The 26353-nt window shown below is 38.3% G+C and overlaps 2 protein-coding genes and 1 long non-coding RNA gene across 3 annotated transcripts; all 3 read right to left on the bottom strand.

Moving 5' to 3' along the window:
- Positions 1–749: 749 nt before the first annotated feature.
- LOC140562181 (C-type mannose receptor 2-like) lies at positions 750–5753 on the bottom strand. The gene is made up of 5 exons (XM_072687621.1): positions 5716–5753; positions 4851–4962; positions 1497–1659; positions 865–1230; positions 750–781 (listed from the first exon to the last, which is right to left on the bottom strand). Exons 2-5 carry the CDS (start codon positions 4908–4910, stop codon positions 750–752), a joined length of 621 nt encoding a protein of 206 aa, XP_072543722.1. The 5' UTR covers positions 4911–4962; positions 5716–5753.
- A 4576-nt stretch (positions 5754–10329) lies between these two features.
- On the bottom strand, positions 10330–11732 carry LOC140561938 (uncharacterized). Its single transcript, XR_011980110.1, has 3 exons — positions 11711–11732; positions 10524–10572; positions 10330–10438 (listed from the first exon to the last, which is right to left on the bottom strand). It is a non-coding gene; the product is annotated as an uncharacterized lncRNA (long non-coding RNA).
- Positions 11733–15935: 4203 nt separating this feature from the next.
- On the bottom strand, positions 15936–18466 carry LOC140562180 (macrophage mannose receptor 1-like). The gene is made up of 5 exons (XM_072687620.1): positions 18446–18466; positions 18146–18325; positions 17308–17470; positions 16838–17203; positions 15936–15952 (listed from the first exon to the last, which is right to left on the bottom strand). The coding sequence occupies exons 1-5, from the start codon at positions 18464–18466 to the stop codon at positions 15936–15938; spliced, it is 747 nt and encodes a 248-aa protein (XP_072543721.1).
- Positions 18467–26353: the final 7887 nt, after the last annotated feature.

Below are 26353 nucleotides of genomic sequence, written 5' to 3'. Positions count from 1 at the left end.
ACCAAAAGAGGTGCAGAAGTCTCATTGACAGTTACAGGAATGGTTTGATTGCAATAATTGCCTCAAAAGGTTGTGCAAATTTGAGCAATTACTGTGAAAGAACAGTAACATACAATCTATACATCACAACACAATAAATGATCAATTCTGCATTTTAATCTTTAATATTGAATTAACTTCAGAATGATTGAAATCCTTATGGATATAAAGGATAAAGGATAAAGGTGCACGTATTCGTCACTGTACAGTGTGGACTGTACAGCGAAATGTGTCCTCCGCATTTAACCCATCTGGTAGTGAACACACTCACACACACACACGTGTTAGGGGCAGTGAGTACACACACACACCCAGAGCGGTGGGCAGCCAACTCCAGCGCCCGGGGAGCAGAGAGGATAAAGGGCCTTGCTCAAGGGCCCAACAGTGGCAGCTTGCCGAGCCCGGGAATCGAACCCACAACCCTGTTATCGATATCCCGGCGCTCTAACCGCTGAGCCACCACTGCCCCATGTTGTGCTTATTTTTTAATCTTTGCACACACATATTATTACAACAGCCCTAAGAGTGAATTAATTCCTATAATAAAAAAGAACCCAATTAATATAACATATATTGGTGAAAGAAAGAATAAACTGTATAAAAACTGTGTAAAAACTGTAAAACAGTTTTGTATTATAAAGCTAACATATGTTTCAATTCTAAATAAAAAGTGTAAAAACATACAAAAGATGTGATCCAGAACTGAGGATTCAGTTAAACACCTTGCTTCTTCTTCCATTCTCTAGAAACAAGCAAACATTCATCAGAATTTGTTTAATTCTCAGTTTATTTAGATATTTACTAACAAGCGATCCTCAGACCTACCCTCAGAGATGATGCTGCAGATAAAGTTGAGTTTCTGGGTCTCTGGCAGACTGACCCACTGCTTACTTCCAGACTGAACTGCTCCTGTTCTTTCTCCTCCACTGCAGCCTTCCTCCTCTGTCCCATTCCCTGGAGCCCAGTTCTGGTAGCAGGGGAACTCTCCACTCACCCAGAACCAGAAGCTAAGAGTGCAGGTGTGACGCAAACCCATCCACACATTAGCAGTGGAGGCACCTTTAGTAACAAACTCCACCTGGTGCTGAATGTCCTCAGTGTGAACAGAGACCAGGTCCACATGCTTCTCTCTGCAGTATCTCAGAGCTTCTCTCCACATCTTGTTCTGTTTAATCAGGGTGAGAGGGATCTCTGCAGAAGGGAGAGGACAATGATTTAACCACTACATCAAATTACTTTTAGCTTTAAAATAAATAGTTCGTGGAGTTTGATGCATGACTGAATTGTGTACTTTCTGTGTGTCAGTGTGTCACTGTTTACTCTGTCACTTACATAAAGATTATTATTCAGATCAGCAAGAGGCAGTGAGACACTGTAACTGCTCCAAACACAAGCAGGAAAGTGAATGAATTGGAGCTGTATCGGATTTACTGCATGTATGACTTCATATTACTCACCTTTGTAGCAGACAAATGGATTTAGGTTGAGACACTTGGCATCATTCCATTTGTATACATGTTTACTCAGTAATTCCACACAATTATCACTTCCCTTGTTGTTTGGTTCTCCAGATTTCCAGTCTCTGTATGTGAAATTACTCCCATCTGACCAGATCCAGTTCTGGAAACATTAATACCTGATCAGTAAACTGTTGAAAACACTGCACTGCACTGCAATTCTTTGCCTTGGAAAAATGGATTAATTCACACTAGCATTTCAGGATTATCTTAACACCTGTCCCAGATTGGCTTCAAATAACACTTCAAATAACAGCCAAGAATAAGGATTAGGAGATCCTATTTAAAAATGTTTTAAAATAATTATGAAATTAATAGAAAGAAGGACAATATAACAACTAAGAACAGGAAATTATACATCTCTCTAATCGTGTCAATAAACATGTATGAGTTGCATGTTACAAAGCTAATGCAATAGGGCACTAGGACTGTGGTGACTGTAGCTAGTGATACAGGGACACCAGTTGAAGGCCTTGGATGACAAGAGCTGCTTTTAAATTGAAAGTGATATTCATTTAAAGTTCTCTTATGGCCGTTGAGGTGATTTAGACCAGGGGCCAATAATGGTTTGTATATCCCTTACAGTAGTTACCTAGAGTTAGAGGGTGAGTAATTGAGACATTTCTGCCTATTATGGGTATATGAGTTGTTAAAGATTTAACTGACTTTAGCATGGCATAAGAAACATTTGGTACCAGATCTTTTAGCATGAACATTTTGAATCAATACTTTAAAGAGCTGTTTAGGCAGTATGGTGATATGCAGTTTTACATGCATACAGATGGTTGAGGAAGGGTGGAAGACATGACCAACAGGTTTTTGATCATTTTTCCTTTTTGGGAGTTGTTGAGCCTGCTACACATGTGGAGAAAATTGTTAGTACCCCTCTTCAGAATAGTCCAATATTTTCCTCTTAGCCATTCTTGGGTGTTTTTATAGGTGTGTTTTGGGTCATTATCCTATTGCAAGACCCATAACCTGCGACTGAGACCAGCTTTCTAACACTGGGCAGCACATTTCTCTCTAGAATCCCTTGATAGTCTTGAGATTTCATTGTACTCTGTACAGATTCAAGACACCCTGTACCAGATACAGCAAAGCATGCCCCAGAACATAACAGAGCCTCCTCTATGTTTCACAGTAGGGACAGTGTTCTTTTCTTGATATGCTTCATTTTTCCATCTGTGAACATGATGTGCCTTGGCAAAAAGTTCCATTTTTGTCTCATCTGTCCATAGGAAATTCTCCCAGGAAAAATCCAATGGTGTCCTCCTTGGTCGTCTCTCATGTAGTCCACTTTGGCTCAAACAGTGACGGATTTCTTTGAGCTTGAAGTTTACCTTTAATCTCTTTAGACTTTTTCTGGGCTCTTTTGTTACCATTCGTATTTTCCGTCTCTTTGATTTGTCATCAATTTTCCTCCTGTGGCCATGTCCAGGAAGGTTGGCTAAAGTCCCATGGATCTTAAATTTCTGAATAATATGTGCAACTGTAGTCACAGGAACATCAAGCTGCTCGGAGATGGTCTTATAACCTTTACCTTTAACATGCTTGTGTATTTTTTTTTCTAAACTCCTGAGACAACTCTTTCCTTCGCTTCCTCTGGTCCATGTTAAGTGTGGTACACACCATGTCACCAAACAGCACAGTGACTACCTATAGCCCTATATATAGGCCCACTGACAGATTACAAGATTGTAGACACCTGTGATGCTAATTAGTGGGCACATCTTGATTTAACATATCCCTTTGGTCACATTATTTTCAGGGGTACCATAATTTTTTCCAGGCCTGTTTAATGAGTTTACTTTTTTAAATAATACTGTTGAAGCATGGTTCAAAATCAATGTCGAATTTTCATTTGTTAATGTTCATACTTTTTTTCAAATATTTTCATACAATTTTGTCAGATTCAAGTTATTTCTGTGACCATTGAGTTTTTCTTTCATTAATCGAGGGGTACCAGCAATTTTGTCCACAGGTTCCTTTAGTTTTCTACAGTTGTCTGTCATCATCCATTTCTTAGAGCCTTCTGGGACTAAGGACAGCCATTTGTGCTTAGAGCTACTTGTTTCTAGTGCACTTTGGGTGTTTTTAATTTGGTATATTGGCAGCCTACAAATCCAACCTTTTCAGTAGCCAGAGTCAGTAAATTGACAACTGCCTCCCTCCCAGTATGATATAGTCATTAAAGTGAGCTGTTGTGCCTGCTCCTCACCCATTGTGGTGGTACCATCCATCGACAATTAAATGCAAAACCCAGAAAAGATTCTTTGCCTCCTCTCTCTCTCTTGCCTCTGCACTGACTACAAATTGTTTGTTCTTTACTCTAGATCTCTACTTTTGAGCTAAAACTGCCTTCTCCACAGCTTTTGGGTTATTTGAATTCCAAATTTGAATTGGGCAATGCAATTCCCTGGGAACATTTCAGCATGGAAATGATTTTTGAAGCACAGCTGTGAACAGACTTAAACATAAATTGAACACTTGGATATGTTGATTTCTCCAAACAATTTATGTTGGTGGTTGACACTAGTCTTTTAAACCTGTGAGAAGTCTTGTAACAAGACCAAAGGGGACAGTGATGACCTATTAAATATGCAAGCTGAGGCTTGAGGCCACCTGAAAGGAACATGTCAAATTATAGTGTGATTAAGTTTAAACTGTTGGGCCTAAAGTGGGAACTGATTGGGTTCAGATGAAAATCTTTTGGGAGCTCAGTTCATAGTCTGTACTGACAACAATCCCTTATGCTATTTTCAAGGTTTGGAGCACCTGGGAGCATATTGTCCCATTACAGTGAATAGGAATGCTGATGCTCAGCAGAACCACCACTCTCATTCAGATTAAAGGTAATGTGGACAGGGGCCTCAATGTACCAATGTATCATTTTATTTCCTTTGTAACTCTAAGTGGAGGGAAGTTTTACCTGTATTCTTTAGACACCTAGGAATTATTGGACTGTGTATTAATGAACAGTATGTCTGAGACATTGATACACTCATAAATAAATACACAGTTAAATTTTCCTTTGTCTGTTTTATGAAATTGGCAAATAAAGAGAACATTTTCTGACATCTGTTGTTTATTTAATTGAACAAACCTCTTAGGGGAGGGTAAAAATAAACGTCAGTTCTGATTAACTTGAATGTATAGGTTGATCTCATCCCTTAACAGCTAACCATTACTTATCTTTATTAGTTAAAGAGTTTTCTACATCTCCAAAGATTTCATTATCCCTATTATTATTTAATAAATAATTAATAAATCCATTAAATTGACACAACAACTCACTTTGGTGATCTGTTTAGGTTTCTGTCCCAGTCCTATCCAGAAATTTTTACAGATGATCATGAACTCCACTGACTTGAGAAAAGCAGGAGACCATGCAGTGATGAACTCATGTCTGTGGATCAATATATCAGTAATATCAGTAAAGTCTTCACAACTAAAACAGTAGTGAATGCTTTTTACCATTGCTGTCACACAAGACGTTGTATCCTTGTACTTTAGTTAACTTAATACTTAACCTCAATGAAGGTTATTTTCAATTGCAAGATGTTATTCCAAAGCATTTATTTAAGTTCATTTATCAGGAAATGTTGACAATGTAAAGAACAGCTGCTAGGATTAAATTCTCAAAGTAAAAACAATTGACACTAATAGAAATTTGTACATGACAGCAATGATATGGCATTGCATTTTATGTAATTATAGTAGGAACCACTAAAACCACAGTCAGTAATTTAAATTTAGGTGGTAGTTACATTCAGGCTCCTGCAGATGGCACTGCCCGAGAACACTAGGGTTCTAAATACCTGCAAAATGTGTGATGAGGCTCATAGATTGAGAAGAGCGGTCTTTTTGTAAAGGATTTCACATGAAAAGAACGATGTATTTTTTAACATCTTAAAGATCTGCATTTCTTCTAAATATATATATATATATATATATATATATATATATATATATATATATATATATATATAAAGCAGAACTCAATAAAAACTGCAAGAAATACTTCAAATATGCAAATATTTGTGAATTTATACCTATTCTAAAAAAGTACATTTAGAATATTAAAAATATTAAGAACAAGTGCTCTCACATACTTTAACTGAGTGCTTCGACTTAAAGTGACTGAAGTGAGGTTTCTTACCTGTTAGTGTTTTAGATGTTGTGATGTTTTTTTTGCAGTGTACGTTCTGTGTGATCACAAATGAAAACCAACTGTACAGCTCTGTACCCATATGTCATCCTGATATTTTATGATGATCATTTACATGATACTTCGCCACAGATGCAAATTAAAAAACAAACAAACGTCAGACCAAGCTATGAAAACATGGTGATGTAAATATTACGTAGGTGCTTTCAGTACTTTGACAGACTGCTTCTGTTTGACAATGCTGTCAACAAAGTGTTTTAAAGGGGTTTGTTACCTGTTACTGAGAAGCTGCTCTATTAGTCTGTCTCTTCTGTGCTGTGTGCTCTGTGTGATAACCGAAGGGACTTTGTTTTCAATCACAGAACATGATCAATTTCCATCAATATCAATATATAAATGAATATCAAAAAGATCAAATATCAAATTTCTCTGAAATCTGTCAGTGAGATGAAAATATTCAGGCTAACTTAAACTGGCACAGTAACTGATTACAGTTTTTTTTTCCACTTTTTAGTGTTTTTAGTGAACATAGTTTAGTCTAAACATTGAGTTGAGCCTCAAAAACATTACACAGAAAATCCTTATTTTTTTTATATCCCTGCTCTTATCTATGCCTTGCCTAATTATGGAGATCCACAAATTTAATTTGATTTGATTTGATGTTATGTAAGTTATGGAGTCTATTGGTTATTGAATCTTTTGTTTACTGAAACATCCAAGAAACAACTCCCAGTGTGTCTCTGTGGCCCCACGTTGTTTTTATCATGCTTTCTCAACATGGAAATAGACCACTGGTATATTTTCATATGTTTACTCAGTAAAATTAGAAAGAGTGTTTACAAACTTGCCATGCCAAGCTAGACCAGCTTATTTTAAACACTTCTTCATTTCCAGAAAGAGAATCTATTTCATGATCAACAGGATTAAATCATTTTAGTACTGATTTCATTTGAGCATCATATTTTTTACATTATGAGATTTTTCCAAAATAAAGTTTTATTACCAAACATTCAATTATGTTCAATTAGAGATTATGCTTTAACAGTTGAATATGTCCTCAATATAAACAGGGTTGCCAGGGATTCCCTGATGCCATCAGAAGGCCATTCTATTATTGTGTTGGTGGGCTGAGGACCGGAGTCCTTAGAAACCAAACATATTCTCTGTTTATGAACACTCAGTCAGAGAGCTGGGGAACTGTACTGAACTAATGGACAATGAAAACGAGGCTGACTGTAAATCCTGCCCACAGACAACACTGATCAGATGTCCTGGAATGGTGGAATGTTTGGAAATGTCAAATAATTAACTAGCTAAGTGTTACAAAACATGCAACATTAAAAAAGAAGGGCACTGCACTACAACAAAACATGACAAAGTAAGTATCGGCAGAGGGAACAGTGCATTCTACTTTCACAGGAAAGATCATTTCAGAATCAGGAGTTTATTGCAGTTAATCTGTACAATGAAATTCTTCCTCCATTTACTGAGAATCTTATAAATATCAATATAATATATATATATATATATATATATATATATATATACTAAAGTAAAGCTTAATAAAAGAAATACACTAACTAAAGAAAGTGTACAGAGTACAGTATGGAGTAGAGTTGCATGTGCATACGTAAAGTGCCTTGTGCAAGTAAACAGTATTTGTACAACAGCATCGATATATGTAGTGGGCTTATATTAATGGGTGCTTGTCAGAGTTCAGCCAGTTCAGAGTGGAAGGGGGAGATGTTCAGAAGCCTGTCTGCTGTTTTAGAGTGACAGGTATGGACAGGTGTTTTTCAAAACACGGCTGCAAACAATACTAATCTGCTGGAAACAGCTGTGGATATAAACTTTTCACTGTGTTCTTAATCTAGTGACCATCCCATTCTATAAGTCTCAGTCACAAGTCACTGTTTGCAATCTGATCTTTCCCCATTGGACTCATACAAACCCATTCAAGACCAGCCAGATGTGATGTGACCTGCTAGATGTGGTCCGCTTAATGTGCTAAAGATCTTAGATGCTCAGTATGTGTGTAGGCAGAGCATCTCAGGTTGAAACTAGTTATAGTCTGACAAAAGTGGTTTCTGCTATTACCAAACTCACCACCAACTTGGAAGATCTGGGGCATCATCCATTCCTGTCTCACTAGATGTCTAACTTCCTGACATACAGGCCACAAGCCTAGTATGGTTACTCTATGGTCTGACCCACCCTCACCTTCAGCACTAAAGCCCCCCAGGGTTGTGTCCTGAGCCCCCTGCTGTACACTTATGGCTGTGTGGCCACTTCCAGCTCTACCACAATTGTTACGGTTGCTGACAACACTGATGTGGTGGTTCTGATCCCTGACAATGAGTAGAGGGCCAACCTGGAAGATAATCAGGATAATAGTAAACTTGCAGCAAATAGAGGCCAAGCAATACCACAAGGCTCCACCAGGGGACACATTTAACCTATGGACAGGTGATGGAGCTAATGTGTTTTGGCATGAGATCAACACATTAAGGTCTGAACTCTTAGTGCTTGTTCAGTATGAGGATATGCACTAGTAAGTAGAAGTAGTTTAAAAAGCCACAGGCTATCATCAAAACAGATGTTTAGCTTTTTTTCCAGAGATTTACCTTCAAATGTTGAATAAGGTCTAAAGAAAAATTTAATTCAATGTTTTATGAGTTCAAATGTGAATATTGATCATGTGATTAATCTGATAAACAACAGCTCACTTATACACAATAATAAACGTTGAGCTTTCTCACTCGTTAATTTATTTGATCACAGTGTTACTGTGAAAGAACAGTGACCTACAGTCTAAAAATCACAACAATAAACAATTTATCAAACCAGCTAAGCACTATATCACCATAAAAGTGGATAAGAGATCTTCTGGAGGGGTCTGGTTATTCATTCACTATAATATAACCTATAATAAATAATAAAACTTCAGAAATGCTTTAGGAATGGTTTTAATAGTAAACGTGCTAAAACGTTTATGATAGTCACTTAAAAGCAAACTTCACAAACACTGCGTAAATACACTGTGGTAAATGATACTATAATAGTCCTAAAGAAGAATGAAGGTCTACCCTGACATACACTGCCTTTAGATATCATAGGTTGCAATTATAAGCGTGAAAATGACTGGGTCAAAGACCAGAAAGAATAAAACCGCCTCAGTCTTATAAATATTTTTATAGTTTAACTAACATTGTATATTTCCATGTCAACTAATGTATCACAAGCATGTTGAAGAACTAAGGGATCTGAAGTGAGGCACCAGTGTGATCCAGAACTTTGAGGATTCAGTTAAACACCTCACTTCTTCTACCAGTTCTCTAAAAACAAACAAATAACATACATCAGTATTTGTTTCACCATCAGTTTATTCAGATGTTTACTAAAAGAACTAAAGAGTGATCCTCAGACCTACCCTCAGAGATGGTGCTACAGATGAAGTTGAGTTTCTGGGTCTCTGACAGACTGACCCACTGCTTACTTCCAGACTGAATCGCTCCTGTTCTTTCTCCTTCACTGCAGTCTTCCTCCTCTGTCCCGTTCCCTGGAGCCCAGTTCTGGTAGCAGATGGACTCTCCACTCACCCAGAACCAGAAGCTCAGAGTGCAGGTGTGACGCAGACCCATCCACACATTAGCAGTGGAGGCATCTTTAGTAACAAACTCCACCTGGTGCTGAATGTCCTCAGTGTGAACAGAGACCAGGTCCACATGATGCCCTCTGCAGTATCTCAGAGCTTCTCTCCACGTCTTCTCCTGCTTAATCAGGCTTAACACACTGACTTCAAATAGGACCCTTAAACCCAGCAAGCCTTATTACACACTAATGTGTATTACTTCTGTACAAACTACTGAGGATATTCTCTGGTAATAGAATTTTGTAAAAACACATTTTGCCCATGGAGGGACATAGGCTGTTTAAGGGGGTTAACCATGACTAGAAGAAGAGAAATAAGGTCTTATTGTTTACCGAAGCAGTTATTTCTCTTTCTCTGAGGAAGGTACACATTTGATGCTTCAGTCTATAGAACTGCCTCCCACATTTCAAAACTATATATGCTAAAAGAAGTGCCTATGCTAAATCGGTCCTAGGTGTGAATGAAAGTGTATGTGTGTCGTACCCTGTTACACATTGTGCCCGGTGTTAGCTGGTCTTTAGTCTTGTTGCAATGGTGATCATTATGATGTGGCTAAGAAGAAGGTGGATAGAATAACAGAAAGTAAATCTTTGCTCTAGATGTAAAATAATGCATTAATTTAATTCATAATTAAATTATAATAGTAAAACTACTCCAACTAACACATGCTTGATTTATTGTCCAGTGGAATCAGGTATGAGGTGTCTGTAGTGGAGCTAACGTAATAATCTGATACAGTGAAATTGAATCATAGCAGTTAATCATCTATAAATGAATATATGAACTTTCTACATCAGTTGTATTTACCCTACACTCTTTCCAGTATTTGTACACAACTGCTTACTCTGGTGGTCTCTCCAGGTTTCTGTGTCAGTCCTATCCAGTAATGTCCTGCTGTCCCGTTGAGAGTAGCATTTACAGGGTCCATTTCCTCCTGGTTCTCAATGGTGACCAGATCAGTGAACTTCTCTCTGCAGTATTTCTGAGCTTCAGTCCAGTTCTTATTCATTTTCACCACATGAAACTGACGAGTCCCACACAAAGGGAAGAGAGTCCACAGAGCTGTAGGGGTTAAAGCTCTCATCAGCATGGCAGTACAGTATTGAACCAGCAGAGAGTTTTACAGATGATCATGAACTCCACTGACCTGAGAAAAGCAGGAGACCATGCAGTGCTGAACTCATGACTGTGGAGAACTACAGAGAGAGAGACATCAGATGATATCAGATATTGGATATTTTAGTCTTTACAGCTAAAACAATAGCTAATGCTATTATTGTCAATTGTTGATCTACTAAAAAGAAACACCTTCAAATTAAAGCATTTTTTAAGCTCTGATATAAAAGGTTGCCCTCTTGCTGCATAGATGGGGGGCTGTTTCTTCCAGAAACCCTTTTTTTAATATTAAAAAAGAAGGATATTTCTGGCCTGATGACCTACCATAAAAATTATGTTGTAATTTGCTAAAATGGCTTAATATCAATCATTTACTGTACTTATTAATACAATTATTAATTAATAAAATTACTTGTTTGTGGTAAAACAGGTGGAAAGCAGCCCCTCTGTAATGTGTTTATCATCATATTGATGATATAAATGTTTACACCAAAACTAAAATTACTACAGTTACTTTTATCCCAGAAAAAAAGTATGGGTTTTTTTTTATGGTAGACCATCAGCCCAGCAATGCACTCTTAAATGCCTCCCCTCCTATAAAGGGGATGCTTTTTGTGGCAGGAGTACCAAATTCAGCACAAAACCTGCCACTTAAGGGAACAGTTTAATTTTTCGGTTCCTCCAATACCAGTCAATCAATGTCATCATGTCACACACCATATTCCCACACCAGAGCAGTTTCTTAGTCCTAACCTCACTTGATTTTCACAGGTGGATTTTCTTTATGCACCAGTTTACTGTGGCACATTATGGCTCACATCAGTGTCACATCAGAAAGTGATAAGTTTCATAAATGAGCACAGTGCCTTTAGAGTGCAACCGTAGTGCAGCATTTGAACATGAATAAATATCCATCTGAAAATTGAATTATATATACTTTGCTAAAGTTTAGATACAGTGAGATAAAAACAAGTGCTGTCTATTCCTTGGTTTGAGGTATGATCACAGGAAAAACATCTTATTAAAGATCCACATTTCTTCACAGTAGATCAGCTGAACGTAATAAACTACAGTATTTAAATGAAGAAAACAAGGAACATCAGCAGCATATGGAATTATACTTTTCTAAATAAGTATATTATGAATAGTATACTGAATATATATGAAATATATTATTATGTGTTTTAGCTTAAAGTGACTGAAAGGGTTTTTTTTTACCTGTTATGGATTGAGATGTTGAGATGCCTCTTCTGCAGTGTGATCTCAGAGGAAACTGACAGTACAGCTGTGCATCAGTATCTGTCTTGCTCATCTTTATTGATCATTTCCATGATGTTCCACTGAACAGATGCAAATGAATACATGTTAACAAACAAACAATAGATGTGGGCGTTAAACAGAAGACCCATTGTCCTCATAAAAGCAACATTATATTGGTCTGAAGTTTATCAGTCTCCAAACAATACAAGGGACAAACTCATACTTACATAAGGAAGGAGCCTGGAGGGTTTGCTTTGGTGTACAATTTGGAATTTGAGATAAACAACCAAGGAAACTGCTCCCAGGTGGCGGGGGACCAGAAGTGGGTGAATGATCTCAATCTATTTTTCAACAGATTTGATCAATCACCTAGCCCTGCCCCCACACAGACACCCCTGCTGTATCCCCACTCAGCAGCACTACCATCATGCTGCCCTCCCCCTTCTTCTTCTCTCAGAACTTTTGGCTCACAATCATCACCATCATCATCCCCTAATGGCTCATCGTCTGGCAGCATCAACCACCAATTCACACATTCCAGCACCCAGCCCCCCTGCTCCAACCTGTCCTTCACAACAACCCAGGTGAGAAATGAGCTGAGGAAGATCAAGGCAAAGAAAGCTACAGGTCCTGATGGAATCAGTGCCAGGCTCCTCAAGTCCTGCGCTGATCAGCTGTGCAGGGTAGTTGAGCATATGTTCAACATGAGCCTGAAACTGGGAAGAGTACCACAGCTGTGGAAAACATCTTGTGTGGTACCTGTGCCCAAAACACAGCACCCAAAGGACCTAAACAGCTACAGGCCGGTGGCACTGACTTCCCATCTGATGAAGTCACTGGAGAGGCTGGTCCTCAACCACATCCGCCCTCTGGTGAGCCCATCCATGGACCCTCTTCAGTTTGCCTACCAGCCTGGTGTCGGGGTGGATGATGCTGTTATCTATCTTCTACACAGAGCTCTTTCTCATCTGGAGAAGCCTGGCAGCACTGTGAGGATCACCTTCTTCGATTTCTCCAGTGCTTTTAACACCATACAGCCAGGGCTTCTAAAGGACAAGTTGGGACATTGCGGAGTGGACAGTCACCTGTCAAACTGGTTACTGGACTACCTCACCAACCGACCACAGTATGTGAGGGCACAGGACTGTGTCTCTGACTTGGTGGTCAGCAGCACAGGAGCCCCTCAAGGAACGGTCTTGGCACCGTTCCTCTTCACCCTGTACACTGCTGACTTAATGTACAGCTCACCGACCTGTCACCTCCAGAAGTTCTCTGATGACTCAGCGATCGTCGGCCTCATATCCAATGAGGAGGACAACGAGTACAGAGAACTTATTCAGGACTTTGTGGACTGGTGTCTGCAGAACCACTTTCAGATAAACGCTGGAAAGACCAAAGAACTGGTGGTGGATTTCCGGAGGTGCAGACACCCCCCTCCATCAGTGAACATCCAGGGTATGAACATTGAGAGTGAGGACTCTTATAAATACCTGGGTGTTCATCTGAACAACAAACTGGACTGGTCAGTCAACACTGCTGCACTCTACAAGAAAGGCCAGAGCAGACTCTACCTGCTGAGGAGATTGAGGTCCTTTGGAGTGCAGGGAGCACTCCTGAGGACATTCTTCGACACAGTGGTGGCATCTGTCATCTTTTATGGAGTGGTCTGCTGGGGCAGTAGCATCTCGACGGCAGATAAGAAGAGACTGGACAAACTCATAAAGAGGGCCGGCTCTGTCCTGGGGTGCTTCTTAGACCCAGTGCAGGTGGTGGGAGACAGGAGGATGACAGCCAAGCTGGCATCCATGCTGGAGAACAGCTCCCACCCCATGCATGAGACTCTGGCAGCACTGGGCAGCTCCTTTAGCGACAGGCTGCTTCACCCCAAGTGTGTGAAGGAGCGGTATCGCAGGTCCTTCCTTCCTGCTGCCGTCAGACTGCACAACCAGCACTGCTCCCAGCGGACCACATACACACACACTTAACTACACACACATGTTCATGTTCAGGGAATACTTAATTTTTAATTCTTATTTATATTATGTATATAGTGTAAATTATTTATCCAAATTTTTGTAACTGAGTGTCTTGCTATCCCTTTCTGCTGTTACACTGGGAATTTCTCCACTGCGGGACTAATAAAAGACTATCTTATCTTATCTTATCTTATCTTTGTGCTCACAAGAAATCTCTAGAAACTATTAGTATAAGGGATATCTATGTTCCATGGTAGTTATGAAAAGTTAATGCTCTAAAATGCTTGAATGAACTAGTAGGACATTCATGTGTTTAAAGAGTTGCACTTAACCAGAGGAGCTACATTAGGGTTAATCTGGAGGGGGGTTCTCCAGAGGTCTGACTCAGTCCTCTGCTCTAAATGTCTAAACTCATCTGTATTGTGTTCTTCAAGTGTTAGACTTTAGGAGCACACATTCAGTAGCACCAGTGTGTCTCTGGCTCTTTAAAACCTGCATGTTCATTAAAACATCTACACACATGGACAAAATTGTTGGTACCCCTTGGTTAATGAAAGAAAACCCCACAATGGTCACAGAAATAACTTGAATCTGACAAAGGTAATAATAAATAAGAATTCTATGGAAATTAACAAATGCAAATTTGACATTGATTTTGAACCATGATTCAACAGAATTGTTTTAAAAACTCATTAAACAGGCCTATCCTATCAAGACAAGAACACTGTCCCTACTGTGAAACATGGAGGAGGCTCTGTTATGTTATGGGGCTGCTTTGCTGCATATGGCACAGGGTGTCTTGAATCTGTGCAGGGTACAATGAAATCTCAAGACTATCAAGGGATTTTGGAAAGAAATGTGCTGCCCAGTGACAGAAAGCTTGGTCTCAGTCGCAGGTCATGGGTCTTGCAACAGGATAATGATCCAAAACACACAGCAAAAACACCCAAGAATGACTAAGAGGAAAATATTCGACTATTCTGAAGTGGCCTTCTATGAGCCCTAACCTAAATCCTATTAAGCATCTTTGGAAGGAACTGAAACATGCCGTCTGGAAAAGGCACCCTTCAAACCTGAGACAACTGGAGCAGTTTGCTCATAAGAAGTGAGCCAAAATACCAGCTGAGAGGTGTAGACGTCTCATTGACAGTTACAGGAATTGTTTGATTGCAGTAATTGCCTTAAAAGATGTGCAACAAAATATTAAGTTAAGGGTACCATAATTTCTGTCTTTTTCATGTTTTTGTTTTTTTAATAATTCTGTTGAAGCATGATTGTTTAATTTTCATAGCATTTTATTTATTATTACTTTTGTCAGATTCAAGTTATTTTTGTGACCACTGTGGGCTTTTCTTTCATTGACCGAGGGGTATCAACAATTTTGTCCATGTGTGTACAAGACTCAGGCCACCTGCTCAATATGAATGAGTGCCACTAGTGCCACTAGCTTGCTCAAAAGAGGTTCGAACACAGATTTCTGTAAAGCTGCATTGTAACATTTGTTGTGAAAAGCCTATATAAACAAATCTGAATAGAATTGAATTCTAGTGTTTAAAAGTGTTTAAAAAATCCACTCCTTGATGTCTCCTATATGAACTATAGTGATGCTATTAGCTTAGCCATGAGCTTGGGAACCCTCTAATCTTAATTTATCCCTTAAAACACACCTGGTGTTTGATGCACAGGTCTGTTTTTATTGTTTTGTTTATAAATTGTGTTCTTCAGGTTCTATAATAATAATAAATGTACTTCAGTCACCTGGCTTGACAAGACTATATTAGCTTCTCTGAGGCTACTATGATGTTTCTACATGCTTTTATTATAATCTCACATCATTAGTGAAGGTCAGTTAGACCTGCTCCAAGTCATAGCCCAGCAATACCACAAAGCTCATTAACTTTTGGACAGATGATGGAGCAAATGTGTTCTCACATGAGGTCAACACATAAAGACCTGAACTCAACTTGTGTCAAATTTCATCAGGCAAAGCATTTGGGATGAGTTTTGTGGAAGCGGTTATAAACATGCTGGATTAAAAGAGGTTAAAGGGTTCCAGGGCTGAACATTCCCTCAGCACTTTATACGACACATCATAATTCAATATACAATATGATAATACAAAGGGTCAAGAGTTCAGGTAAAGTAGGCATTAGAATGCATTAGTGGGCAGATCCTCAAACAAACAGAAAAAATGAAGCAGAAATGGATCACGAAGCCTCATGTTCTGAATAAAACAGATGTTTATCTTTATTCTAAAGATTAACCTGAAAAGGTTGAGTCAAGCAGTTTAGTCTAAAGTGAAAACTGACTTAAATGTGTGTCTAAATCAAATCAAGCATAACTGTAGATCAAATAATCCACAATCAAGCTGAACAATAAAGTAGCTTAAATCTAGAATTTCACACTAGTTTATTTATTTGATTACAGTGTTAGAGTAAAAGAAGTGACTTACAGTCGATGAATCACAACATTAAATGATTAATCGAACCAGCTAAACATTATATCACTATAAAAGTGGACAAGAGAACAACTCTTAATTAGAGTTTGTAAATTAGTTTTGGCTATTCATAAATGATAAAACTTCAGAAATGCTTTTGGAATGGTTTTAATCGTACATATGCTAAAACAATTAAGTCATTTAAAAAGCAACCATCACAAACACTGCTTATAAATTCTGCATTAAAAACCTGTGCTGAATTAACCTGAGAATGTTGTGTAAAGGCAGGAACAGTCATAGATTGGAAACCTTTGGCTATTTTGTGGTTAAATGATACTATAACAGTCCTAAAGAAAAATGAAGGTGTACTCTGACATACACTGGCTTTAGATATCATAGGTTGCCATTATGAGCATGAAAATAACTTGTAATATTGTAAAGACCAGAAAGAAAAAAAACAGATTCACATGCAACATTGTAAATTTCCTTGTCAAATAATATATCTCGAGAAAGAATGATGAAGTAATGGCTGTGGAACATCAGTGTGATCCTTACTTTTGAGGATTCAGTTAAACACCTCGCTTCTTCTTCTTCCAGTTCTCTAAAAGTAACAAACAGCATTCATCAGTATTTGTTTCACTAATATAATTAAAGAGTGATCCTCTGACCTACCCTCAGAGATGGTGCTACAGATGAAGTTGAGTTTCTGGGTCTCTGACAGACTGACCCACTGCTTACTTCCAGACTGAACTGCTCCTGTTCTTTCTCCTCCACTGCAGTCTTCCTCCTCTGTCCCGTTCCCTGGAGCCCAGTTCTGGTAGCAGATGGACTCTCCACTCACCCAGAACCAGAAGCTTAGAGTGCAGGTGTGACGCAGACCCATCCACACATTAGCAGTGGAGGCATCTGTAGTAACAAACTCCACCTGGTGCTGAATGTCCTCAGTGTGAACAGAGACCAGGTCCACATGCTTCTCTCTGCAGTATCTCAGAGCTTCTCTCCACGTCTTCTTCTGTTTAATCAGGGTGAGCGGGATCTCTGCAGAAGGGGGAGGACAGATTTTTCACTAAAATCGGTCATGTTAAAAATACAGAGTTAGAACTTTAACAGATGTTCTGCATGCATCACTGCATATTACTCACCTTCATAGCAGACAAATGGATTAGTCCAATTGCAGCCTGCATCATTCCATCTGTATCCATATTGACTATATAAATGCACACAGTTATCACCCACAGGGTTGTTTGGCTCTCCAGTGTTCCAGTCACTGTATGAGAATTTACTCCCATCTGACCAGATCCAGCTCTAGAGACACATTAACACCTGATCAGTGAACAGTTGAGGCTCTGAACTCTCAGTACTGAGGCTTGTCTAAGGTAGCTGAGTGTAGTTACAGTTTAGTGGGAAAAGGCTTTTCTTAAGATTAACATTTCTGTTTCTCAGGAAAAGTAAAGCAGATCTCAGTGTTTCTGAATATTCACTGATTTCTACATCAGAAAAAATTAAAGATTAACAGCATTTTATTATTAACTTGATACCAGTCTCACACTGACCTCAAATAAAACTTAACCATGACTAGAAGAAGTGAAATCTTAGTTAAAACAAACTTTCCTCTGAGGAAAAGAATGATGTTGAACAAAGCCAAATCACATAGTACTAGATTAGTAATCTCTGTTCTGTAAATCTCACACACACTTTTCTTTATATAATCAATAGAAAGATATATTTCAAAATATATTTGACTGAGAACATTAAATTAAACATCTCTCTATAATCATATCTCTAAACCAACCATGTAGGAGTTAACTGTAATAAAGCTAACATAAAGCAATTGATAATAATCTGCTATGGTGAAATGTGATCATAGTATAGTTTAATAATATTTTATGTATTAACGAGTTTTCTACAATTTAGTTCATAAACCCTAAAATCTTTCCTGTAACTAATTAATACATCCATTAAATACACAAAACTGCTTACTTTGTTGTTCTCTCCAGGTTTCTGTCTCAGTCCTATCCAGAAATTGCCTGCTGTCCCGTTGAGAGTAGCATTTACAGCAACCATTTCCTCCTGGTACTCAGTGGTGGCCAGATCAGTGAACTTCTCTCTGCAGTGTTTCTGAGCTTCAGTCCAGGTCTTATTCATTTTCACCACATGAAACTGACGAGTCCCACACAAGGAGAGAGTCCACAGAGCTGTAGGGGTTAAAGCTCTCATCAGCATGGCAGTACAGTAATGAACCAGCAGAGAGTTTTACAGATGATCATGAACTCCACTGACCTGAGAAAAGCAGGAGACCATGCAGCGCTGAACTCATGACTGTGGAGAGCTACAGAGAGAGAGATCAAATATTATCAGATTTTGGATTATTTTAGTCTTCATAACTAAAGCAGCAGGGTGTTCATCACCAACAATCACTGGAAATCTTAGTTTTGTTGAACTTTAAAGAAAATAGTGTATTCAAGTAATTGTGGAGCATTTCTATTGGTCCATTCAACATGGAAGTTTTTAAAGTGAAAAATAAAACATGTTAAAGTGATTTTTAAAGTGATTGTGGTTTACAATTTTGAGAACTCAACTGCCAATAATGCGCACACACACACACACACACAGACACACACACACACACACACACACACAGTTTTACTGTAATAAGAAATAAATGGGTAGTATATATTTGAGACTGTAGATTTAATAACTATTTTTAAAACTATTTTAAGTGCTTTCGTTGATATGACAGTGTTACTGTAGAAGGACCACTCTTTTTTCCATGTTTGTAGAAGAGATGGGTGAGTGTGAAGACAATTTTAAAGTTTTAAACACACATACTGGATGGAGCACCATGCATCATCCCAGAGAACTCAGTTCTTTCACTACTCCACAGCTCAATGCTGAGGAGCTTTATAACCCTCTAGCCCACTCCTGGCATTAGGCATGGTGCCAATATTAATGGGTCCACCCCCTGTATAACAGGTGGACCCGGTCATTCTGCTAGCCATCGAGAGAGAGCACAATTGGCCTTGCTCTCTCAATCACTTCAGTGTACGCTGGCTGGCACTGGCTTCTGCTGGCCCATGCATCAGAGCCAGGTACACAGCAATTCTTTCGAGTGTGTGACTTTGCCCAGTGTTCCCACTGCGCATGTAACGTAAGAGGCGTGTATCAGTCGTCACCTTCGCAGTGTCATGTTTTTTTGTTTTATGTCATTTAATTATTTATTATTGCTCATTGCAGCCAAAACATTTTTGAAGATCATGTTTGTAAAGGTCTGCTAAATTGTCCTGTAGGCATTTCACACTGAATCAGGGGCTCTGATTTGCCTTCCTAGCAATCCTGCAAGCTGCTCTTTCTGAATGTTTCTTGGTCTTCTAGACCCTAACTTGACCCTGTTACTGGCATTGCTTAATTACATCACTGAGGACACAGCTACCTGAAAAAGCTTCTCCTGCTTTGTGAGTATCTGCTATTTCAGAGGGCCAGAGCAGGGAATAAAAATGTATTTGAATTTTAATAAACAGATCTGTTTCCTCATTAAAGGCAAAAGATGATCCCTAAAGTACATCAGTATCAAAAATAATAACCCAAACATTTATTACAACAAAAACATAATTTTCCATCTCTAACTTTCAGTGCCTTTTTGGGCCTAGAAATATGGCCCCAACAACCTCTTTGCCCACCCTCAGCCCACCACTGTCCTAATCCTACACACTTCCTACACAGTTCTATTAAGCTTTACTAACTTAAAAACAAAGAAACAGATTTACTTGAAAGTTCTGAGCAAATCAGTTTTCTTACTTATTCTAAATGAAGTGATTTGATTATAATTTACAGTGATACGTTATCACTTACAGCAGAGCTTGAAAGTGATGAGCTTCAGAAATTAACACTGTGCATTCAGAGAGCAGCAGTTTGTGCGTAAAAAATATGAGTTAAACTCCACAAGAATAACAGGAAAACACTCAATGACTTGGATAAAAACATTAAAAAAAATTAACTTTAGCATCTTCTTGAAGATCTGCATTTCTTCACAGAAGATAATTTCAGCAGAATGTAACAAAATTCAACATTTAAATGACGGATATGAGGAAAATAAACAGAAAGTAAATAATAAGTGCTCTCAAATACTTTATGAAAGAGGTTTTAGCTTAAAGAGACTGAAAGAGGTTTCTTACCTGTTGAGATGTCTCTTCAGCAGTGTATCTTCTGCGTGATCACAGAGGAACTGACAATACAGCTCTGTATCAGTATCTGTTGTTTTGATCTTTTTGAATAATTTACATGATGTTCCACTGAAAAGATGCAAATGAATAAATGTTTACAAACAAAGACATGGATATAGAAAGCACAATGGTCCCCATTCACCAAGATCTTCCTAAGAATTCTTCACAGCTCTGCTCTTATGATGATGCATCCCATTGTCCTAATGAAGATTCAACTGTATTGTAATGTAATAATGGAATATTCTGGCAGAATTGTTAGAGCTGTAGGGCCTTTCTTCAGGCTCAAAATCCCAGACAGTACCATTGCAATGGGCTGGACTGTAGGGGAGGTCTTCAGGAGTGTAACTCACACCACTCACACCTTTCATTATTTGGTGTTCTTCAAGTGTCTCTTTCAAACCTGCATGATCATAAAAACATCCACCAGACTCAGGCCACCTAATTTGCATAGCATGGGATATTTTATCATTGATCACAAGCTACATACACAAACTGGACCCTCACTCACTACAATACACAACTATGGCTCACGGACAACTCACTACGGACAATAATGCAAATATTTCTTTTTAACTCACACATACACTCACATACAGATAAATATGTACATAAATATATATATATATATATATATACAGACACGCACTATTCCATCTGTATATTTTTTTGCTTCTAATATTTATATTTCTATTTTCATATTTTTATATTTAATTTTTTAACTTAAATTTAACTTAAATGTAACTTTTATTTTATTTATTTAAATTTTTTTTGCACTTTTGCACTTTATTTCATTAAGTTAAGGTCTTATTGAATAGCTTTGATGTGGGCAGACTGTCAAAAAAGTATTCCACTGCAAGTTATACTGTGTATTACTATGTATGTGACAAATAAAATTTGAATTGATTTGATTTGATTTTGATTTGAAAACATCCCTATTCATTGTAAATAGAGAGCAGTTGTTTTCATTCCTGTCTAGTGGTAATGCCCAACATGTGACCAGATTTGCTAACCAGATATCAGGCATAGCCAGTACCATTGCTCACTCATAAAACTACAGCCTTGATACTGCACTTAGAAAAAGAGGTTTATTGGGTTTTATGCTATTAGAATACTTATTTTAAACTAAAAACAAGCACAAATGCATTTAGTTCAGTTTTTATGTACTTATTAGAGATATACAAACCACCATTATACTTGTCTTACACCTGCAGGAGTCATCAGCCACACTCTGATACTGTTCAGCATTCAAAGAACACTGACCTACAATCTATAAACCACAAAATTAAATAATTATTCAAATCAGCTAAGCATTAAATCAATGGAAATGTGGACAATTTATTTTATTTTTATTTTTATCACTGCATATTTCTCACCTTCATAGCAGACAAATGGATTTTGGTGATGACAGCCAGCATCATTCCACCTGTACTCATTTTCACACCGTAATTCCACACAGTTATCCCCCACATCATTGTTTGGCTCTTCAGTGTTCCAGTCACTGTATGAGACGTTACTCCCATCTGACCAGATCCAGCTCTAGAGACACATTAACACCTGATCAGTGAACAGTTGAAACACTGAACCCTCAGTACTGAGGTTTGTCAGAGGTATCTGAGTGTAGTTACAGTTTAGTGGGAAAAGCCACATCACAAAGTACTACATTAGTAATCTCTGTTCTGTAAATCTCACACACACTTTTCTTAATATAATCAATAGAAAGATAGAAAATATATTTGACTAAGAACATTAAATTAAACATCTCTCTATAATCATGTCTCCAAACCAACCATGTAGGAGTTAACTGTAATAAAGCTAACAAGTGATAATAATCTGCTATGGTGAAATATGATCATATTGTTTAATAATATCTTAAAGAGTTAAGAGTTAATTAAAGAGTTTTCTACATCTGAGTTCATAACCAGAATCTTTCCTGCTAATTAATTAATACATTTTCCTAGTATTAATTAATTATCTAATTAATACATCCATTAAATATACAAAATCAGATAATATCAGTTTTAGTCTCCCTAACTAAAGCAGTAACTACAGTGTTTATGGTCACCATTACTGGTAACCTGTTTTCCTTCAACATGGAATATTTGACAAAGTGAAAAACAACTGATTGTGCCAAAAAGTGATTTTCTGAAAGTTTAAAGAAATGGGATTTTTCTGTTTTACAATTTTAAACTTAAGTTTTAGTTTAGTTTCAGTGTAAATTAAGTTTCACTGACTCATGACTGTGTTGCGAAACACAGTTCTAACAGCATCATAAAGTTCGCAGATGATACAACTGTGCTGGGTCTCATCAGCAAAGGCGACGAGTCAGCATACAGAAAGGAGGTGCAGCTGCTGACAGACTGGTGTACAGTCAACAACCTTCACTGGAATGTAGAGAAGACCAAGGAAATGGTTGTTGACTTCAGGAAATCAAGACCGGACCACTCTCCGCTTAACATCAACGGCTCCTCTGTGGAGATCGTTAAGAGCACCAAGTTCCTTGGTGTCCACCTAGTGGAGAACCTCACCTGGTCCCTGAACACCAGCTCTACAGCCAAGAAAGCCCAGCAGCATCTCTACTTCCTCCGGAAGCTGAGAAAGGCCCGTCTCCCTCCACCCAACCTCACCCTCTTCTATAGGGGGACCATAGAGAGCATCCTAAGCAGCTGCATCACTGCCTGGTTTGGGACCTGCACAGCCTCTGACCGCAAGACCCTCCAACGCATTGTGAGGACAGCTGAGAGGATCATCGGAGTCTCTCTCCCCTCCGTCATGGACATTTACACCACCCACTGCATCCGCAAAGCAACCAGCATTGTGGATGACTCCACCCACCCTTCACAAAGACTGTTCTCCCTCCTGCCATCAGGAAGAAGGTACCGCAGCATCCGGTCCAACACGACTCTGCAACAGCTTCTTCCCCCAAGCCATCAGACTTCTCAACTCAACCCAACTTCTGAACTGATGTCTTTTCTGGTACACGCACACTCTCTCTCCAACCATTTACCCCAGATAAAAAGGGGAAGCATTTTTGCACAAAGCATTTGCACTAATAACTTTACTACTTTACTACCTCACTGGAACTCTATTTATTACACATTGCACAATTTGCACACTACCAGCAATTATTTATTATTCTCTGTCTGTACTGTGTTGTGTTGTCTGTCCGCACTTGTTTGTTTGTGTTGCACTTGTGTTTTGTATGCACTGTGTCTATGTTGCACCATGGTCCTGGAGGAACGTTGTTTTGTTTCACTGTGTACTCTGTATGTAGCTGAAATGACAATAAAACCCACTTGACTTGATTTGAAAGGAGGAGAAGTTTTAGATGTTTATATTCCAGACTGTAGATTTAATAAGTATCTATTTTTAAAACTATATTTTGCATGAAGATAGTTAGTGGATATGATTGAGTACACTCTGGAAAATAAAGGCGCTACAAAGGGATCTTTGAGCGTTACTGTAGAAGAACCACTCTTTTCTCTATGTTTGTAGAAGAGATGGATGTGAGAGTGTGGATGTGAGTATTAATAGTTTAAAGGGTGGTCTCACTTTATGTAGTGCTCTTGTGTTCTTCACTAATTTAAAGGTTCTTCACCCTCACAGATCTCTCCAACAAACATGGTTCCTTCATTCTAAGAGTGTATCACAGTTTCCTCAACAGCTAAAACACATCTAAGCAACCTCATTACTTTCACTTTCACACAGTCAACACAGAGCTCACACAGAGACTCCACCCCCACTGGATAACTGTGTTACACATAAGGACAACATTCAGTTACAGCTGATTTAATTATGATGATCTGATAATCTTTTCTTCAGGCTCAAAATCCCTGGCAGCGCCCTTGCTAAGGGTTGAACTTTCTTTTGTCTATGATGGTTGTTGATCAAAAGCATTTTAAGTTGATTACGTTTTTTGGTCAAACAGCAAGAGCTGCGGCTCTTCCTGCATTGCTTAGTCATATGCATATGCTGTCGTATGCTAAAAATGCTGTTACCTTTGAATCCATACCATCATTTGTACATCCCTCTGTTCTAAACTCTTCAGTATTGTGTTTAAGTGTTGGTCTTCATGAGCACACATTCAGTAGAACCAGTGTGTCTCTTTCAAATCTGCAGGTTCATAAAACATCCACCAAACTCAGGGCACCTGCTTTGCAAGACATGGGAAATTTTATCATTGATCCCATGCAAAACATCCCTATTCACTTGTCTGCAGAGAGCAGTTGTTCTCATTCCTGGAGAACCAGTCTCAGTGACCAGATTGGCCAACCAGATATCAGGCATAGCCAGTGCCATTGCTCACTTCTCTGACTACAGCACTGATAAAGCCCTTAAAAAAAGAGGTATATTGAGGTATGCTATGAGTTTACTTCTGTTAAGCTAAAAACAAGAGAGAATGCGTTCAATTCAGGTTTTATGTACTTATCAGAGACATAGCAACCAAAATTATATTTGTGTCTCAGAGTGCTCCTGTGTCTGTGTTACCTCCAGGCTCTCTTGTTTTAATTAGCCTGTTACAGTCATCAGCCACACTCTGATACTGTTCAGCATTCTCTGTTCTCCATATATCTATTCAGAACTAATTCTCTTTAAATTCTACTAAAATCTCTTTACCTTCTCCAAGTGAATGACTGCCCACTAATCTGGCCTGACCTGTTGGAAACTGACCGCTGACTGGACTGAGCACCAGGCTTCCCTGCCACCCATGTCAGACTAGCTGCCCACCCTCCTGCCACTGCTGCCTGCCTAATGACTATGTTCAAATCTACATGGACATGGAAATATCTGCCACTATTATTACCACCACCATTAACCATCATTACTCTCAGTACTCTGACCATCACTGCTATGATTATATTAGTTGTACAATATTAAGAATATTATATTATGATGATATCAGCACACCTGAACAGAGGAACAGTCTTATGTGGTGGTTCGGTGGCTTTTATCAATAATTAATAATAATAATAGTTTAGACCAGATGAGGATTGATCCCCCTCTTCAATCTTGGCTCCTCTTGAGGATTACTGATTCTGAAGCTGTTGTGTGACAATGCCAGTTGTAAAAAGCTATACAAATACAAATACAAATTACAGAACAGTATAGGTGTATTTTACCTATTCCTGTACTTAAAACATTGCTCTACACTTTGCTCAGGTATTCTTGTCATATACATAGGATAAAATTTAGCATACTTGGTTTGTGCTTTGGGGTGGTATGAATTTTTGAGTGACAAATTCTAATATCAGAATGTGTATTTGTGGTGGAATGTTGAAATAAAGTATGCTTTTATATTTTGGCATGAAATACAATATTCGATTTTTTCATTTTTTAAATTCTGAGCGTGTCTTATAAATGTTTATATGTGTAACCCACTGGCAGTGCTTATAATAGTGTATTTAACATACATATACTTATATACTTATATACAACATATACTTTGTTGTGTTTATAGATTGTGTTCTTTAGGTTCTACAGTCATGAATGTACTATACACCTACTACACCTGGCTAAAGACCACATTAGCTACATTCTCTGAAGATACTATGATGTTTCAACATCTTATGTCATTAGTGAAGGTCAGATAGACCTGCTCCAAGTCACAGCTTAGCAATACCACAAAGAGCAGATGATGGAGCAGATGTGTTCTCACTCGATCAACTCATGAATATCTAAAATTTCATCATGCAAAGCAGGTGGGATTAGTTTTTTGGAATCTGTTATTAACATACTGGATTGAAAGAGGTTTAAGGGTCCCAGGGCTGAACATTCCCTCAGCACTTTATATGACACATCATAATTCAATGATACGTTAATATGATATGGGTTCAGGGAAAGTAGAATGCATTAATGAGCAGATTCTCAAAAATACAGGATAAATAAAGCAGAAATGGATCACGAAGCCTCATGTTCTCATTAAAACAGATGTTTAGCTTTATTCTAAAGATTTACCTGAAAATGTTGAGTC

Source organism: Salminus brasiliensis, chromosome 9 (assembly GCF_030463535.1).
Source record: "Salminus brasiliensis chromosome 9, fSalBra1.hap2, whole genome shotgun sequence".
In the NCBI taxonomy this organism is placed as follows: Eukaryota; Metazoa; Chordata; class Actinopteri; order Characiformes; family Bryconidae; genus Salminus; species Salminus brasiliensis.
This window is presented reverse-complemented; position numbering and strand designations above follow the sequence as displayed.

Coding starts and splice junctions, on each gene's coding strand:
- LOC140562180 (XM_072687620.1), bottom strand. CDS start 18,466: ATGGTCTCCTGCTTTTCTCAG. Junction 18,326..18,445: donor TGGTCTCCTGCTTTTCTCAG/GTCAGTGGAGTT, acceptor GGGACTCGTCAG/TTTCATGTGGTGAAAATGAA. Junction 17,471..18,145: donor AACCTGGAGAGAACAACAAA/GTAAGCAGTTTT, acceptor ATGTGTCTCTAG/AGCTGGATCTGGTCAGATGG.
- LOC140562181 (XM_072687621.1), bottom strand. CDS start 4,910: ATGATCATCTGTAAAAATTTCTGGATAGGACTGGGACAGAAACCTAAA. Junction 1,660..4,850: donor AACCTAAACAGATCACCAAA/GTGAGTTGTTGT, acceptor TAATGTTTCCAG/AACTGGATCTGGTCAGATGG. Junction 782..864: donor CTGCAGCATCATCTCTGAGG/GTAGGTCTGAGG, acceptor GCTTGTTTCTAG/AGAATGGAAGAAGAAGCAAG.